Here is an 18,381-nt window from a genome sequence, read left to right on the forward strand (position 1 = left end):
TAATGTATACAGTTATTTTATAGCAGAACAACTTGTCTTCAATAAAAGGATCTACTCTTCCTTGAAAAGAAAACTTACTGGTCTTCTATAAGAAGGCCTACTCATATTCTAGAAGCAGACTTACTTATAAGATGGCCTGCTAGTTTCCCTTAAAAAACCCAGCAAACCAAATGTCGGATGTGCGACACGTCTGAACAATTTCGGAAGCAACGTCGTTCAGATTTCGTTCCGATTTCTAAACGATTTTTCGGAGCGGAAATAGTTCAGATTTTGTACCGATTTCGTTCAGATTTCGTTAAGAAATCGGATCGAAATCGATACGATGTCGCTCCGACATTTCGTTCAGAAATCGTTACGGTTCTGGATCAGATATCGGACGAATGGTTTGCTGGGAAAGTTTCCCATTAGAAGGCCTACTGTCGTTCTGTGAGTAATTAAAATAAGAAACATTTGTTTCAAATAATTTATTCTAAAAAAAAGAAAAAAATATAGTCTAACAAAATTCAAATAAAAAAATTAAATTTGCAAATATTCAGAATATTTTTTAAGCGAGGCATCAACATATCAAAATTGTGCCAGGTATTCTTAACGACGACATTGTCTTTCGCAGGCTGCCTTGGAGCAATGACGATTGTTGTTGCCACGACATCCTCTGTAGCGCATCTCTTTGCATTGTCTATCTCGGGGATCATAATACCACATGGTACGTGGGGTGCAGCGTCTACCACGAGCTCCTAAGTCCCTAGGTCCACGGCAAGATGGATTTCCTGGAAAAGGGCCGCACAGTTAAAATAAAAATTAAAAATAGAAAAGATGACAACTTACTTGGTCTACCAACACAGGCTTGGGCACTTACGCAGGCCAGTAAAGCAAAAAGTGCAATAATTATGTCTTGGAAATTCATAATTCCTTTAGTAATTGGCGATGGTTGTACAGCTGGAGTGATTTGGAACGATGTGATAACTACCTAAAACCAAGTACTGATTTATATAGTGGGAGAAGATTGCATATGGAATAATCCCACTGCCATTCGTATTTCGGAAAATAAAGGATGAGATTCTTTTGTTTACGAATTGGGACAATTTTTGAATAAATAATAATTATGTGTTTAAAACAATGCGATGTATAAAAGACACCAGATAATTCAAAACAATCCAATGCAAATTTACAATAAAAATCTGATTTCTTAATTTCTTTTATAAAACAGTTTTGCTATTCAATAACTTTATTACAGATGTCGAACTGTTAATTTGACGAAAAACAAAAATATTTGTTCCTTTGTAGCTGTTGTACAATAACAAGGGAAATTGTATGGATTTAAAAATTTACAAAATTGCGTAAAAACAATTGTTAAAAAGAAAATAATGAATGTAGGTATTGAACCCATGTAACAACAAAATATTTTGGCATGCTATAAAAACACACGAATGAGCTGGAAAAATCATCACATTCAGGTTTCTGTCCCTCGAAGCTTTACAACAACCACAAAGTTATATCAGCAACATCATGAAGTTACAAGCGATAATTATTGCAATATTCGCATTGTTGGCCTGTGTCAGTGCACAAAGCTGTGTTGGTAGACCAAGTAAGTTGTCATCTTTTCTATTTTAAATTTTTATTTTAACTATGGTGCTCTTTTTCAGGAAATCCATCTTGCCAAGGACCCAGAGACTTAGGAACTCGTGGTAGACGCTGTACCCCACGTACCATGTGGTACTATGATCCCAGAGATAGACAATGTAAAGAGATGCGGTACAGAGGATGTCGTGGCAACAACAATCGTCATTGCTCCAAGGCAGCCTGTGAAAGACAATGTCGTCGTTAAGGAAACTTAATTTGTGGAATTTGACACGAAACAACAATTTGAAGCCATTACTTGGATGTTTATTTTATTATAATTAAAAAAAAAAACTAAATACGAAATATATATCACTATAATAATTAAATGTTGTCGAATTAAATATATTCTAAACATGACAAAGTCATGGATTTCTATTGATTCTTCTTTTTAGGTTTTGAGCAAACGTGTGGCGCGCGTTCGTCAAGAAGAACCATAAACTCTTAGCTTGGCCGTCGGTTTATTAACCTAGACCTATAAAATACATTTTGATATGAAAAACCCACGCTGCTCTTACAGCAACTTTAAATGGAAGGTGCTTATACCTGGGAAGTTTTTGTGGATTCTGAAACTACAATGTTCATAGATGAGAAAAATCAAAAAACAAAAAAAAAAATCGTCGGAGCGCTTTTTAAATAAATCGCGATTCATGTTGACATTTTTAGTGTTTTTTTTAGGTTTTCACGATTTTGCTTGGAAATCGCAATTCCTATCGGAATAAGACTAAATAAAGTGTTGTAGCTATGAAAATTCTCCACAAGATTGTCCTTTGTGGTATTTTCGTAGGGTTTAGCGTTATTGAGATATAGTAGTTCAAATTGGGACAATGCACTGACTGTATCGTCTGCTTATACAACAGTGTCATTACTACAATTTCCCAACTTAAACTTATATATCTCAAAAATGGTAAAAGCTAGGAAAAAGATACGAAAGTCAAACTTGTAGAGAATTTGCACAACTACAACATTTTCTTCAGTCACGTTCCGATATTACTTGCGGTTTTCAAGCAAACTCCCGAAGTCCTGTGAAAAAAATCTGAATGATTAATCTGAACTTCTATATCTCAAAAACGGTAAAACCTACGAAAATATTATGCATGCCAATCTTGTACAGAATTGTCGATACTACAACATTTTCTTTTGTCCCATTTCGATAGGACTTGCGGTTTCCAAGCAAAATCGTGAAAACCTAAAAAAACCTAAAAATGTGAACTTTGTATTAAACTTTTTATTTAAAAATCCCTCCAACGATTTTTTCTTGTTTTTGGATTTTTCTCACCTTTGAACATTGCTGTTTTAAAATCCACAAAAACTTCCCAGGCGTAAGCGGTTTTATTAAAAGTTAGTTAAGGCGCACCATGTATGTCATTGTATTATAAGGTCGCGATACAGTTGATACATTGCACAGTGGCCAATTTCCCAAAAACCTGGCCAAAAATCGAAAAAACCATTGCATCAATTTACCCTAAATAGTGTCAAATATTGTTTACAGGAGTCCACTGCGTGTAGTTGTGCAAACATATATACGTTTATTGTTTAGTAAGTGGGTATAAAAGGGGGCCAAAGTGACCCCATTTAGAAAAAAAAATTTTCTCAATATTTAAGTTGTTTATTAAAATCTTATAATATCCAAAATAAACAGCGGTTTGTTTTTTTTTTTTTTTTGTAATTGTAATTAAAGGTATGCGAAACGTATTCAAAACGTTCAGTGTCGCGAATGAAGTGCGCGTTTTCAATAATTGATATTTGTACTTGTTAATTTTTTTTTAAGATAAATTTTCACAAAGAGCGATGAAAATAGTTATGAGTAAGATCGAGTTGGGCTATGTAACTTATCATTTCATAAAAAGGGAAGAGTTTTTTACCAAATTACATCGAAACATCCTGCCCATATTTGCCCTTCTCGTTTTTATGCCACATTTTGTCTTGCAGGTATATGAAGAAAAGACAAAAAAATTAAAAAATTTTTTTTAAGCTACATGAAAGATTTTTGGTACATAGATTGGGAAAAAATCCCATTCTTAAATCTGTCCGAGATACTAATTTTGGTTGTTGCGCGCAAAAGTTATGGCGGTTTCAATTCTGATAAAAAGAAAAAAATCTTTAAAAGACTCTAATCATTATATTGAGTAACTCTCTTAATTAGGGGCTCCCTACATACTATATGTTTACTGAGGTCCAATAACTTTAGTGAAAAAGTCTATGTAACTCTACGTCGAAGCAGTTTAATAATTTAGACGAAGTTTTAGCTTTACCAGTTGAGGAAGCAAATTTGCGGTATGGTTTAGCGACATTACATGCCTGGATCCACTTTATGGAATATTTCTTGCATGTAGGATATAAATTAGAAAACAAAAAGTGGCAAGCGCGATCAAAAGAAGATAAAAGTAGATTGGAAGAAAGAAAACGGGAAATACAGAAGAGTTTCAAGCAGCAATTGGGGCTTATTATTGACGCGCCAAAAGTTGAACAGCAATGATGGTAACACGGCGCGAAGGTTTTTACCGATTCGACGAAATCCGCCGAAATTTTAGGTTAAGATGCCGAATGCCTTAACCGGGCTCACGTGTTTTATCTTGTGGTTTCGCAGTAGATATTAATCTTTTTAAGCAATACTGCTTGGATACTGCAAAATTATTAATAACAAATTATCGGTGGTATTACATGCCCACATAAATTCATGAAGTACTCATTCATGGTTTTCTCATTGTTGAGTGGGCACCACTACCCATCGGTCACCTTTCCGAAGAAGCTCAGGAGTCCAGGAATAAAGATATTAAGAAATATCGAGAAAACTTTTCTCGGAAATCATCTAGAATAAACACAGTGACGGATATAATGAACTGGTTACTTGTATCCTCGGATCCTCTCATTTCAAGTCTACGTTCAGACCGTTCAAAAAAAATCAATAATCTATCCTCAGCTGCTATTAAATTACTATCTGCTACCGTCATTGGGAATGCTGAGCTAGTAACCATAAATCCCAATATAGATTCTGAATCATCAGACGAGTGCGAGTCTGACAGCGAATAGTAATAACTTTTTGTGTGTATTTTCAGAAATTATATAATATACATATGTTTATTATTTGGCCATTTTCATCATATTTATAATTATTATAATAACTTATAATTTTTTAAATGATCAAAAATAATATGGAATAAAATTTGAAACTTCAATATCATACTTGCACGTCTTTTCTTACACAAATTGTAATTCATTGGTGACATATAGTGGAATTTAACGAAGAACATTATTGTCTTTGACGCCATTATTCCAAAATGATGTTTTGTATCACAATTTTATCTAAATTCACAAGAAGTACGACCTTAACCCTAATTTTTTTTTTCAATTTTGCATATTTCTGGAATTTAGGTAAGATATAGAGTTTTAGTGTATTCCGGGACCTATAGTAAAATTTGATGGCGAACAAATTTGTAGAATATTTTGATCCGATACGAACTCATTTAATAGGAGAAGGGACCAGAAAGACCCCCTCAATGACCGTCTAAGGGTTAAAAAATACGAAAAATGAAATCAGCGACCCGAAAAACATAAGAAACCAAGGTTAGGCTTGAATCCATTCATTTTTAGAGTTTTGGCCAGGTTTTTTGTAAAATTGCCCACTGTGCATTGTCCCAATTTGAACTTCTATATCTCTGCAAGTGGTGTCTTAGTACACGCCGTTTGGACTCGGCGATAAACTGTCTCCTTTGTCTCTTCCGAGATGTTTGTGGAACAATTATTATTATATCTCAACAACGGTAAAATTAGGTCAATCTTATAGAGAATTTTCATAGCTACAACATTATCTTTAGTACCATTTCGATAGGATTGTCTACATTTCAGCATACTTGCTTTGCACTCTAAAGGTTCGAGATCGCTTCCCAGGTCAGGCAACGAAACAACATCACATTTTTAAAATGAAAAAAATAATGTAGGCGAAATTCCTAATTATAAATTATCTAAAATCGTTCCTTTAAAAAAATAAAAATAAAAAGTTAAAATAAACAAGTAAGAACGGCGTTAAGTTCGGACGGGTCGAACTTTTTATTTCCTCCACCACGAACTGTATTGAAGTGAATAGGAACAATTAGTTTAATTTCTGAAAGTACTAAACTCTTCCTTTTATTGCAGGATTAGTACATATATTCCAACTGATAATACTCCCTTAAAAACAGCTCATATTGGGAGACATGGTTTTTCTTTCCAAAATATGGACCAATATTTACAATTTTCCGAATTGAGTGAAATACATAAATTTGGGCAATACCGACTAGACCTAAACCTGGATATTCTGGATTTGGATAGTTAACAACTTCGGAAGCACCGTTCTATGGAGGCTGTATAAAACGTTGATCTGTACCGATAAATTTCTGGAGGAAAGTTTCCTAACTCCAGCGAAGATTAAATACCAAATTTATTCCCACTGAATAATGTGTATAAACTTTAAAAATACCGCAAATTGGGAGGGACCTTTCTATATAAAAATATAAATCAATACCGGAAAATTTCAGGTGGAAAGTTTTATACCACCAACGGAGACTAAATATTAAATTTCATCCATTTCGATGGGAAAACCTTCAAAATACCGAAAATCGGGAAGTACGCTTCTATGGGGGCTATTTGAAGACATGGAGTTATACTGATAATTTTCATCTGTAATATTTTATATACCCATTACAGACTAAATACTAAATTTCAGTCATATCGGTGGTATATTGAGGCCACAACTTTCTAAATACCGGAAATCGGGAGATACCGTCCTATGGGGCTATCTGAGGACGTCGACGTATACCGGCAACCCATGACAGATTAAATACTAAATTTCAGTCATATCGGTGGTATATTGAGACCACAACTTTCAAAATACCGGAAATTGGGAGGTACCGTCCTATGGGGGCTATCTGAGGACGACTACATATACCGGCAAATTTCGAGTGGAATGTTTCATACTACTATCAACGACTTAAAACCAAATATCAGTTATTTCGGTGCGGAATTGAGGCTACAACTTTCAAAATACAGAAAATCGGGAGGTACGGGACATATATAGACAAATTTCTGAGGGAAATTTTTGTGTCCCAGTAAATTGATAAATACCAAAATTCAGCCCTTTCGGTGGAATAATGGGGATAAAACCTTTAAAATACCGAAAATTGGGCGTTTCTCCTCTCTCCTTTTCTTCCGATACCTCTCTCTTGCGCTACGCGTTGCTACCGATTATGGAGTAGCCCTATATGCCGCATTTTTCTCTGCGGTAGCAGCACGACACTCCTAGTCATACCATGGATTCCTTGGTAGAGGTCTCTGGTATCCAAGTATGGATTTTGCGGATGTTTGCATGGAGTTGGCAATATTTTGCCATTGTGCTGATATGTTATCGGGACGAGGAGTGCTTTGATTAAGCAGTTGGGCCAGTTGAGTGGAATATGCTGTGGCTATCTGTTGTGATTGCAGCTTACCGATGTCCACCTTCCGTGTTGTGTCTGCTCGTAATTTATTTGCAACGTTTAGACGGGTAGGTACCTTTGCTGCAACAAGGTAGTGGTCCGAATCTATGTTTGCTCCTCGGAACGATCGTACATCCAACACGTTCGATGAATTTCTTCCATCTATCACAACATGATCAATTTGATTACTTGTTCTTTGGTCTGGAGACAACCAGGTGCCCTTATGTATATCGAGACATTAAAATCTGGTACTGCTAACACCATGTTTTTTACAGCTGGAGAGTCTATCAGCCTCATACCATTGTCTGATGTTTCACTGTGGAGATTGAATTTTTCGACTGTTGGGCCAGAGATATTCCCCCTTGCAATTTTGGCATTAAAATCGCTTGGAATAATGGGCAGGACAACGGTCATAAGTTTCTTCTTAGCGCTCGTAAAATATATCTTTGGTCCGTTCGTCCTTGTCTTCAGTATCTTCAGCATTAGCGCAATTAGAGCTGATGTTGCAGAATTTTGCTTTTAATCGAATTGCAGCGAGTCTTTCATTCACTGGGGTGAAGCTGGAGACCAGATGTTTAACATCCGACCAACTACAAATCAGCAACCCAACTCATGCTTTGTGTCATGGCAGCTATAATACTGTGCGGCCTTGTTCTTTTCATGTACATCTGCCAATGCGTAAACTGCACCTTCTCTATAAAGAGTGCGAACATTCCAGGTGCTGATTCGCCGATCGTTATCCTTAAAACGTTTGCGGGATTCGTCATCTTTAGAGGGGTTTGTTTTTCTTTTCTTTCGTTTTTTCATAGTAGGCTGCTTTTTCGAGGGGAGTGTTACTAACCCGACGCCCACACCCAAGTTTTTAATGTTCTTATGGGTGTTAAAGGAGTGACACCACGGGGAGGTCAGTGTCCACTTGAGGTGAAAGAGGGACCAAGATAAATCCTGGGCTTTGCCATGTTAAAGCCGGTCATTACCGTTCCTTGGTACTTTTCATCCCTTCCTTGGTATCTTTCATTATGAGGCTATAACCTTGAAACTACCAAAAATCGGGAGGTAACGTTCTATGGGGGCTATATCAAAACGTGGAGCGATGTAGACCATTTTCAATACCAAACATCCTAGGAATAATATAAACTTCTATACCAAATTATAAAGCTTTATCTTAAAAATTACGAGCTGTATCTTGATTTCAACAAACGAACGGGCGGACTGACCGACATGGCTATTTCGACTTAGAATTTTATGCTGATCAAAAATATGTACATACATACATATATACTTTATTGGCTCTTCAACGAATATTTCGATGTGTTATAAAAATCAGGCGTGTAGTTATACCCTCAGCCTTTAGGCTAAAGAGGGTATTTACACTTCGATACGGCCAAAAATGTGCCTCATCGAAATAATGGTTTTAGACCCCAAGTATGTTTGTACGATATCCGTTTCAGACAATTTTGAGTAGATCTAGCAATGTCCGTCCGTCTGTCTGTCTGTCTGTCTGTCCGTCTGTCTGGCTGGCTGGTGCGCACGATAACTCTCGAACGGATCAATCGATTCGGTTCAAATTTTGGGTATTGAAATATTTTGTCCAGATTCGATTTAAGTTCGAAGATGGACCATATAGGTCCACTCCTTCAGGTACCTCCCCCACAAATGTTCAAAAATTGTCGCAAAACTTGTGCGCACGATAACTCTTGTAGGGAATAACCGATTTGGTCCATACTTTGCACATCGTGTAATTTCTACTAAACTTAGATGAGGTTCCAATATGGACTCAATCGGTCCACTCCTTCAGATACCTCCCACACAAAATTTCGGAAAAGTTCGGTTTAGAACATGGTCTCGAATCTCTTTGATTTTTGTTTACGCAAGTTGTATTCGCTGTCCTTTATACGACGCTGTAAGTTTCATTAAGGGCAAGTCCATTCTTCCTGAGAAAATAGCCTGAAAGTTACAAAAAACCCTATGACACCGTGTGTAGTGGTTGGAGCGCAAGATAACTCTCGAACGAATCTACCGATTCGGTCCAAAATTTGGCTTTTGTAATATTTTGTCCAAACTTAGTTCAAGTTCAAAGATGGATTATATCGGTTCACTCCTTCCGGTACCTCCCCCACAAAAGTTCGAAAATGTTCGGAAAATTTGTGCGAACGATAACTCTTGAAGGAAGTAAACGATTTGGTCCATACTTTGCACATTATGAAATTTCTACCAGACTTAGATGAGGTTCCAATATGGACTCAATCGGAAAACTCCTTCGAGTACCTCCCACACAAAATTTCGGAAAAGTTCAGTTTAGGACCTGCTCTCGAATCGCCTTGGTTTTTGTTGTAACATCTTGTATTCACTGTCCCCTATACGAAGGTACAAGTTTCCTCAGGGGCAAGTCCATACTTCCTGAAAAAATAGCCTTAAAGTTGAAAAACAAACCCTATGACGCCATGTTCCTGGGTGGAAGCGCAAGATAATTCTCGAACGGAAATTCCGATTCCGGCCAAAATTTAGCCTTCGTAATATTGTTTCCAAACTTAGTTTAAGTTCGTAGATAAGCCATATCAGTCCACTCTTTCAGGTACCTACCCCACAAAAGTTCAAAAATATTCGGAAAAATTGTGCGCACGATAACTCTTGATGGGAGTGACCGATTGGATCCATACTTTACACATTCTCATATATCTACCAGATATAGATAAGGTTCGAATATGGACTATATTTGTCCACTCCATCCCGTACCTCCCACACAAAATTTTGGATAAGTTCACTTTAAGACCTGCTATTGAATCACTTTGATTTTTGTTGAAGCAACTTACATTCGCTGCCACAATTACGATGGTAAAAGTTGTTTCAGGGGCAAGTCCATACTTCTTGAGAAAACAGCCCGAAGGGTGTAAAAACCCCCTATGGCACCCCCATGGTCTATGACGGTCCATTCCTGTATGTACCTTTTCCGCAATATTTTTGAACTTAATCCTAATCAACATTTTTGTCGGTTCATACGACCAAAATTTTGAAAGCCCCTAAATACATAAGTTTTTTGTGAAAAAGTGTTTTAATTTGCACAGGCTGAGGGTATATCTCTGTCGGCAAAGCCGACTGATACTTTTTAACTTGTTACATTATAACTTTGACCTAATGAAATGACACTGTAGGCTTCTTCATATCAACTATACGTTCAATATCTATTGTTTACCATGTCAATGGTGGCACAAAGAGGAACTTATTGAACAAAGTAATGTGTGGAGAGAGGAATGGCTTAATCAAATGCTTGAATACTATACGAACATGTGTGAGGATGTGTTGCCAATACGCATTGGCTGGTGCAAACAAGAATTCATTCAATCGTCTAATTGTATGCTGTGAGTACACAGTAGATACATACATACATACATACATACATCTGAGATCAATAAAATTCCAAAAGAATCGTATAGCTAGCCGCCAATTGTGTAAACAAACAAACAACAACACCACCAACATAAAGTATTATTTTGTTGCTGTTGTTCTCCGTCTATGACGACTCAAATATCGTGTTATTGCTTTACTGTGTTTGTTATTCTGTTTATGTTGTTGCTGTTGTGTGGTTAGTTGGTGGCGTTTAATGAGAACAACTTGGGTTGCCACCAGATGTGTATGTGTTATATCCGTGCGATTGTTATTATTGCGGTTGCAACTGTTTTTTTTTTTTGCTGCTGTTGTTTTTATTTTGTTTATTTCTGAATTATTTACTTTTCCGTATATTTATTTATTTTTCATGTCATTTACGCGTGTTTTTTTCACGAACTTTTCTCCTTCATTAATTCAATTCACTTTTTATGCCTTTTGTACAATTCAATTCAGTTAAAATTTCCATCATTTCATTGATGCAGTGTTCATAAAAAAGGAATTGTCTGTGTCCATAGTTTTATTTTTATTTAATGCGGATGCTTTTGATTGATTCTATTGTGTTCAGATAAAAGATTATAAATTACGAAGGAGGAAAATAATAAGAGGAAAAAATTAAATAAATTTGCTTTAACTTTCATAAACTCTTGACCAAAAAAGCCCGTTTTTCATATAAAAACACGTAGGACAATATAATACAATGTCCCCCTTTTAATTAGTGAACAAGTAACAAATTATAAATCAGCTTTGCCGACAGAGATAAATCCTCAGCCTGTGTGAAGTGACACGTCTATGGATAAATCGATTACCGGCTACACAACCGATATCTGATTTTGTGTCCCATCGAAATAATGGCTTTATTTGGACGTATGAATTTGAGGAGAAAATATCAAGAATTTTTGGCTATTTATCTTAACGATAGAAGACGTTCGGAATAAATGCTTACGTTTTGCTAATAAATTTGATTTGGATTAAAGCACAAAAGTGTCGAAATTTTCGGTATACCTGAAGGAATGGGGCTATGTTCGATAATAAAAGTAGATCTTGCTTTAGGAAAGATTCCCTTCTTATATATCGCACTCACCAGCCATTTGATTATCACCGTTGGATTTAGAGCTATGTCAGGAAGCGTAGAGTTTCTCCCGCAAAACATAATATCGCTTCGGTAAAAAATTCAAAATGATTTATACAAAGGCCTTAAACTGCACTTTAGTTATAGGTTGGACATTTGTGAGGGAGACATATGTATGTGTGAATATTAGGCCGGGGCGATTTGAAAACCTTAATGGGCCCTTCGCGTTTCTGATTCCTGGGGTTGAACTGAGCAAAAAGTCTACTGGACCATATATCTACCGTGAAAATCGAGCCTCCCGATTTTGACTTTAAGTTTTTTATTGACGTTTTTTGGATATTTTGGCATATAACAGCCAAACCATTGAGATTTTCGATCCAACACAAAGACAAACATTGTAGCCAAGACAGTAATTGAAAACTCTCTAATACATCGCAAAAGCATTGGAAGGCTCCTTCAGGCAGTTTTGGCCTTAAGAATGTGCAAACTTTTCGGAAAATGTCGATAAATGACATTGTGGTACAAAATTTGACCCGAAAAATATTCGAGTGTTCTGATGCAAAATTATATCGCGTTGGGATCCATGGACAACGACAATGCCTTTATTTCGTTTGGGTCACTTCGTTTAATTTTTTTATAACGGTAAAAGTAGTGAAAATCTGGGTTTCTTACATTTTCAAATTTAAAGGGGCATATCTTATTTTTTCCACAACGGATTTCTTTTGATCCTTCTTCCTTTTAAAGGGGTGAATAATGTCTTTTGAATAAACTATTATTTTTTTAAATCGGTTAACAAATAGCTAAGTTATAGTGGTTTGTGTCTGAAAAACCCCACAAAAAGCCTATAAAGGAATTTCTCATAATTTTCAAAAATATGATGTTTTTTTTTGTTTTGTTCAATATTTATTTTGAAAATTATGAGAAATTCCTTTATATGTTTTTTGTGGGGTTTTTCAGACATAAAACACTATAACTTAGCCATTTGTTAACCGATTTAAAACAATAATAGCTTATTCAAAAGACATTATTCACCCCTTTAAAAGGAAGAAGGATCAACAAAAATCCGTTGTGAAAAAAATAAGATATGCCCGTTTAAATTTGAAAATGTAAGAAACCCCGATTTTCACTACTTTTACCGTTATAAAAAAATAAAACGAAGTGACCCAAACGAAATAGAGGCATTGACATTGTCCATGGATTCCAACACAATATAATTTTGCATCAGAACACTTGAATATTTTTCGGGTCAAATTTTGTAGCACAATGTCATTTATCGACATTTTCCGAAAAGTTTGCACATTCTTAAGGCCAAAACTGCCTGAAGGAGCGTTCCAATGCTTTTGCGATGTATTAGAGAGTTTTCAATTACTGTCTTGGCTACAATGTTTGTCTTTGTGTTGGATCGAAAATCTCAATGGTTTGGCTGTTATATGCCAAAATATCCAAAAAACGTCAATAAAAAACTTAAAGTCAAAATCGGGAGGCTCGATTTTCACGGTAGATATATGGTCCAGTGGACTTTTTTGCTCAGTTCAATCCCAGGAATCAGAAACGCGAAGGGCTCATTAAGGTTTTTTTCCTTCCACACAAATCGCCCCACCCTAATGAATATGTTGTTCGATGCAGTCCCTCTGGGACGTTGACGTACACTTGAAAGAAATTATACGACGTACAAAGTTTTGGTCAAATCGAATACTCATTTCGAAAGTTATCGTTCTCAACAGTCATTTTTTAGAGCTCTTGATCCATTATATCAGGAAAAAACAGACGACGGTACAGTTTGTGGAAGTAGTATTGAACCGATATAGTCTATATTACATACTGATATTGTTTTAAGAAACAATGCAATGAGCAAAGTTTGGACCAATTCGGACCATTTAAGCAAATATTTTTTAACTTTTGCGCGGGAGGTACCCGTAGAAGTGGGCCGATATGGACAATCCTTGAGCATCAATCGCTCCTTGGACCCAATCGCTCGAACCAACAACAACAACATTGTGGACATCGAAGATTTTCCCGCCTTTCTGACCATTTCCTGAGGAAGTCCATGCTTCCCCTGAAAATAACTTGTACCTTCGTAGTGGCAGCAGCGAATATAATTTGTTACCACAAAAGTCAAAGAGATTCAGGGGCAGCTCTTGAACTGAACTTTTCCGAAATTTTGTATGGGAGGTATCTGAATGAGTTGACAAATATAGGCTATATTCCAAACTGATATATGTCTCGAAGAAATATTACGATGTGTAAAGTATGGAACAAATCGGTTTCTGAAATCGAGAGCGATAGCTCACACCACTTTACAAAAAAAATTGAACTTTTGTGGGAGAAGTACCCGAAGGGTTTAAACGACATGGCCCATCTTCGAACTTAGACTAAGTTTGGACAAAACATGCAAATGCCATATTTTGAACGAATTGGTTGATTAGTTCGAGAGTTATCATGCGCACCAAACAGCAAGACGGACGGATGGACGGAGTCTGAAACGAATTTCGTCCAAACGTACGCGGGGTCTAAAATCATTATATCGATAAGGTACGTTTTTGTCGTATTAAAATTTATATATCTTCGTTTATCAAAACGTGTTATCAACGTTGGGATCTAACGCCATGAGCGTTCAATCATCCACGTTCGTAATTATGTCAATACCGGCGGGAGTGCTTTCTGGAGATAACACCCTTCCTTGGGTAACTCTCCTTTTTCATTCTACGGGGTTTGGACTTCCAATTCCACGTATGACTGAATTCCACGTATATAGTTGGCGATCCAAACTAAGAAATTGTGCGCATGAGCAGAAATGTTGTCCCTTCCGCGTAAACTGTAAACAAATCTGACAACCATATTAAAAAACTTTTCTACTCTCTTCAACTGCTCATCAGTTGTAGCTGATATAAACTAAATGCCATAACAAATAACTGACATTAGCAGTGCGTGAGCCAGATACCTTTTAACAAAGAGGGGCAGGTAGAACTCAGTGCTATATAATTTTCGAAGAACATTTATGATCTTAGGAAACAAAGCATCAATATGTGCAGAAAATTCAAATTTAGAATCAATAATGACACCTAGACACTTCATCTTGTCCACAAAATGTATAGGGGAACCATCAATAGTGGGACCAAATATCATCGACTTAGATTTAGAAACATAAATCACCAAATTGTTGCTATCTAACCAATGTGATATGTCGCATAATGTAGAATTAATATTAGGCTGCGATTCGACAGCAGTTTTACCATTAAAGACTAGATGAATGTCATCAGCATACAAAAACGGAGTACACTGACGTCTGTGTACACTGTTGGCAATATCATTGATGTATAAAATAAACAGAAGGGAACCCAGGATTGAACCCTGGGGTACTCCACTGTATATATTACGAATATCGGAAACACTACCATTAAATGTAACGAATTGGGAGCGACCCAACAAAAAAGATGAAATTAATGCACAAGCAGATGAATCGAACAAATAATTGGATCGAAGTTTACTTATCATCTTCGAAATATTCACTCGATCAAATGCTTTGGATAAATCCAATGCAGCCAGAACTCCATTTTCACCTCTGCCAACTGTCTCTCTAATGGCATCAGTTAAATCAATCAGAAGCAATGTAGTACTAAGCCCTCGTCTGGAACCATACTGGCATGGTTTAAGAAGACGATAGTTATCAATAAAATGCTCAATTTGCACCTTTGTTAGATGTTCAGCGATTTTAGATAAGGCTGGCAAGATACTTATAGGCCTCATGTTTTCAACACCATTTAACTCCCTTTCTTTGGGCAATGGCACTACGCGTGCTACTTTCCATGCTTTTGGGAAGACTGAAGTTGTCAATATATTACTGATGAAATAAGTGATATGTCTAGAAATATATGGAAAAATAAATTTAATAAATTTTATAGGTATGCAGTCTACATCCAAGGATTGAGATTTTATCAGCGACACAAGGCTTGTAAAACATCCACCTCATAAACACAAATAAATGAAAACAACTAAAAAAGTATCAGTCGGCTTGGCCGACAGAGATATACCCTCAGTCTGTGTATATTGAAACATGTTTTTCCCAAAAAACCTATGTATTTAGAGAGGTTTAAAAATGTTGGGCGTATGAACCGACAAAAATGTTGATTAGGATTAAAGTTTTGCGCAGGAAATACTTAAAGAAATGGATCGACATTGACCATTATGGAGATGGATCTCCAGCCACTACATATGGTGCCATAGGGGGTTCTTACACCCTTCGTTCTGTTTTCTCAAGAAGTGTGGATTTGCCCCTGAAAAAACTTTTACCATCGTAGTTGAGGAAGCGAATGTAAGTTGTTTCAACAAAAATCAAAGTGATTCGATAGCAGGTCTTAAAGTGAACTTATCCGAAATTTTGTTTGGGAGGAACTGGATGAAGTGGACAAATATAGTCCATATTTGGACCTGATCTATATCTGGTTGATATATTAGGATGTATAAAGTATGGACCAAATCGGCCACTCCCCTCAACAGTTATAGTGCGAACAATTTTTCCGGCCATTTCTTAACTTTTGTGGGGAGGTACCTGAAGGACTGGACCGATATGACTTATCTTCGAACTTAAACTATGGTTGGACAAAATATTTCTAAGGCCAAATTTTGGACCCAATCGGCATATCCGTTCGAGAGTTATCTTGCGCTCCAACCACCTCACACCGTGTCATAGGGGTTTTGTGCAACTTTCAGGCTATTTTCTCAGGAAGTATGGACTTGCCCCTGATGAAACTGGTACCGTCGTATGGGGGGGGGGGAGTGAATACAAGTTGCTAAACCGAAAATCAAAGCGATTCGAGAGCAGGTCCTAAACTGAACATATCCGAAATTTTGTGTGGGAGGTACCCGAAGGAGTGGACCGATTGCGTCCATATTGGAACCTCATCTAAGTCTGGTAGACATTTCACGATTTGCAAAGTATGAACCAAATCGGATACTTACTTCAAGAGTTATCGTACGTAAAATTTTTCCGAATATTTTCGAACTTTTGTGGGGGAGGTACCGGAAGGAGTGGACCGATATAACCCATCTTCGAACTTAAACAAAGTTTGGACAAAATTTTGGACCGAATCGGTTGATCCGTTCGAGAGTTATCGTGCGCTCCAGCCAGCCAGACAAACAGATAGACAGACGGACGGACATTGCTCAATCGACTCCAAATTGTCTGAAACACATTTCGTCCAAACATACTTGGGGTCTAAACCGTTATTTCGATGAGGCACATTTTGCCGTATGAAAGTGTATATACCCTCGTTAGCATAAATGCTGAGGGTATAGTGAATACTTACCATTCACATTGCTTAAATCTACTACAACTGCACTACCAACAATATCATTTTGTACGAAGCAGTCATTCAAGACTGTAGCATCAAAGTTCGTTTCATGATTGCTGTCATTACCAATAAGACCTCCTGCACGTAGATATTTCCTAACCAAACTTTTGTACGCTCACTCCTAAGGACAGATTTCGCTCTGTTTCTAAGAGAGCAATATATGGTCCAATTAGGCTGAGAAGGGTTTCGCAAATACTCCTTATACAAAGGGTTTAGCTACATTTTTTGACTAACCTACCCCTTATTTAACATTTGAGGTTGCCTACCATTACGAAACTTATCCACAAAAATTATCAACAAGTTTCATGTTTTGGTATAGCTTCCATATAATTGGGATCGTTTTTAAACCTTTGTCAACATGTTGGGTATGCGGCCCAAGTTAAGGCGGTTCAATTTCTTCGGGGGCAAATCCATACTGCCTGCGAAATTGGGCTATAAACGTCAGAAGTATTGTGGTGGCTTATTTTCTTTAGATCCGAGGCTGAGGGTATATCTCTGTCAGCACAGCTGACTGATACTTTCTTTCTGAACTAATTTAGGCATTTGAGGTATCAGTAGGCTAAAGATTTCTCAACCTAAAATTATGTACACCGATGGAAAGTAAATATTCCATTTTAGTTCAGAATATTCATGGTATAAAAAACTCAGCGCGCTCGAATTTAGCGGTTTTTTATTTTTGTACCCTCAGTATTTATGCTAACGAGGGTATATACACTTTCATACGTGTAAAATGTGCCTACTCGAAATAATGATTTTAAACCCCAAGTATGTTTAGACGATATCCATTTCATACAATTAGGAGTTGACTTAGCCATGTCCGTCTGTCTGTCTGTCTCGCTGGAGCGCACGATAACTCTCGTTCGAGATGGATTCGGTCAAAATTTGGCCTTCCTAATATTTTGTCGAAACTTAGTTTAAGTTCGAAGATGGGTTATATCGGTCCACTCCTTCCGGTACCTCCCCCACAAAAGTTCGAAAATGTTCGGAAAATTTGTGCGCACGATAACTTTTAAAGGGAGCAACCGATTTGGTCCACACATCGTGAAATGTCTACCAGTCTTAGATGGGGTTCCAATATGGACTCAATCGGTCCACTCCTTCGGGTACCTGTCATATAAAATTTCGGAAAAGTTCAGTTTAGAGCTTGCTCTCGAATCGCTTTGATTTTTGTTGTAACAACTTGTATTCACTGCCTTCCATACGACGGCACAAGTTTCATGAGGGGCAAGTACATACTTCCTGAGAAAATATCCTAAAAGGTGCAAAAAAACCCCTATGACACCGTGTGTGTGTAGTGGTTGGAGCGCAATATAACTCTCAAACAGATTTGCCGATTCGGTCTTTGGTCTTCGTAATGTTTTGTGCCAAATTAGTTTAAGTTCGGTCCACTCCTCCCCCACAAAACTTCAAAAATATTCAGAAAAATTGTGCTCGCGGTAACTTTTAATTGGTAACTCCGATTTGGTCCATAGTTTACACATCCTAGTATATCTACCAGATATAG

General features: G+C 37.0%; 1 protein-coding gene across 1 annotated transcript; it reads right to left on the minus strand.

Annotated features, from left to right (window-relative positions):
• Positions 1-585: 585 nt before the first annotated feature.
• LOC141386634 (kappaPI-actitoxin-Avd3c-like) lies at positions 586-929 on the minus strand. The gene is made up of 2 exons (XM_073955549.1): positions 826-929; positions 586-767 (listed from the first exon to the last, which is right to left on the minus strand). The coding sequence occupies exons 1-2, from the start codon at positions 902-904 to the stop codon at positions 586-588; spliced, it is 261 nt and encodes an 86-aa protein (XP_073811650.1). The 5' UTR covers positions 905-929.
• Between the last annotated feature and the right edge of the window lie 17,452 nt (positions 930-18,381).

The sequence above is a fragment of the Musca autumnalis genome, unplaced genomic scaffold, assembly GCF_047663935.1.
Source record: "Musca autumnalis isolate F117 unplaced genomic scaffold, ASM4766393v1 scaffold_5, whole genome shotgun sequence".
Lineage (NCBI taxonomy): Eukaryota > Metazoa > Arthropoda > Insecta > Diptera > Muscidae > Musca > Musca autumnalis.

Bases quoted from the DNA above. Each gene is read 5' to 3' on its own strand.
- LOC141386634 (XM_073955549.1), bottom strand. From the start codon at position 904: ATGAATTTCCAAGACATAATTATTGCACTTTTTGCTTTACTGGCCTGC. The intron at 768-825 runs GTAAGTTGTCAT...GCCCTTTTCCAG, and splicing joins AGCCTGTGTTGGTAGACCAA to GAAATCCATCTTGCCGTGGA.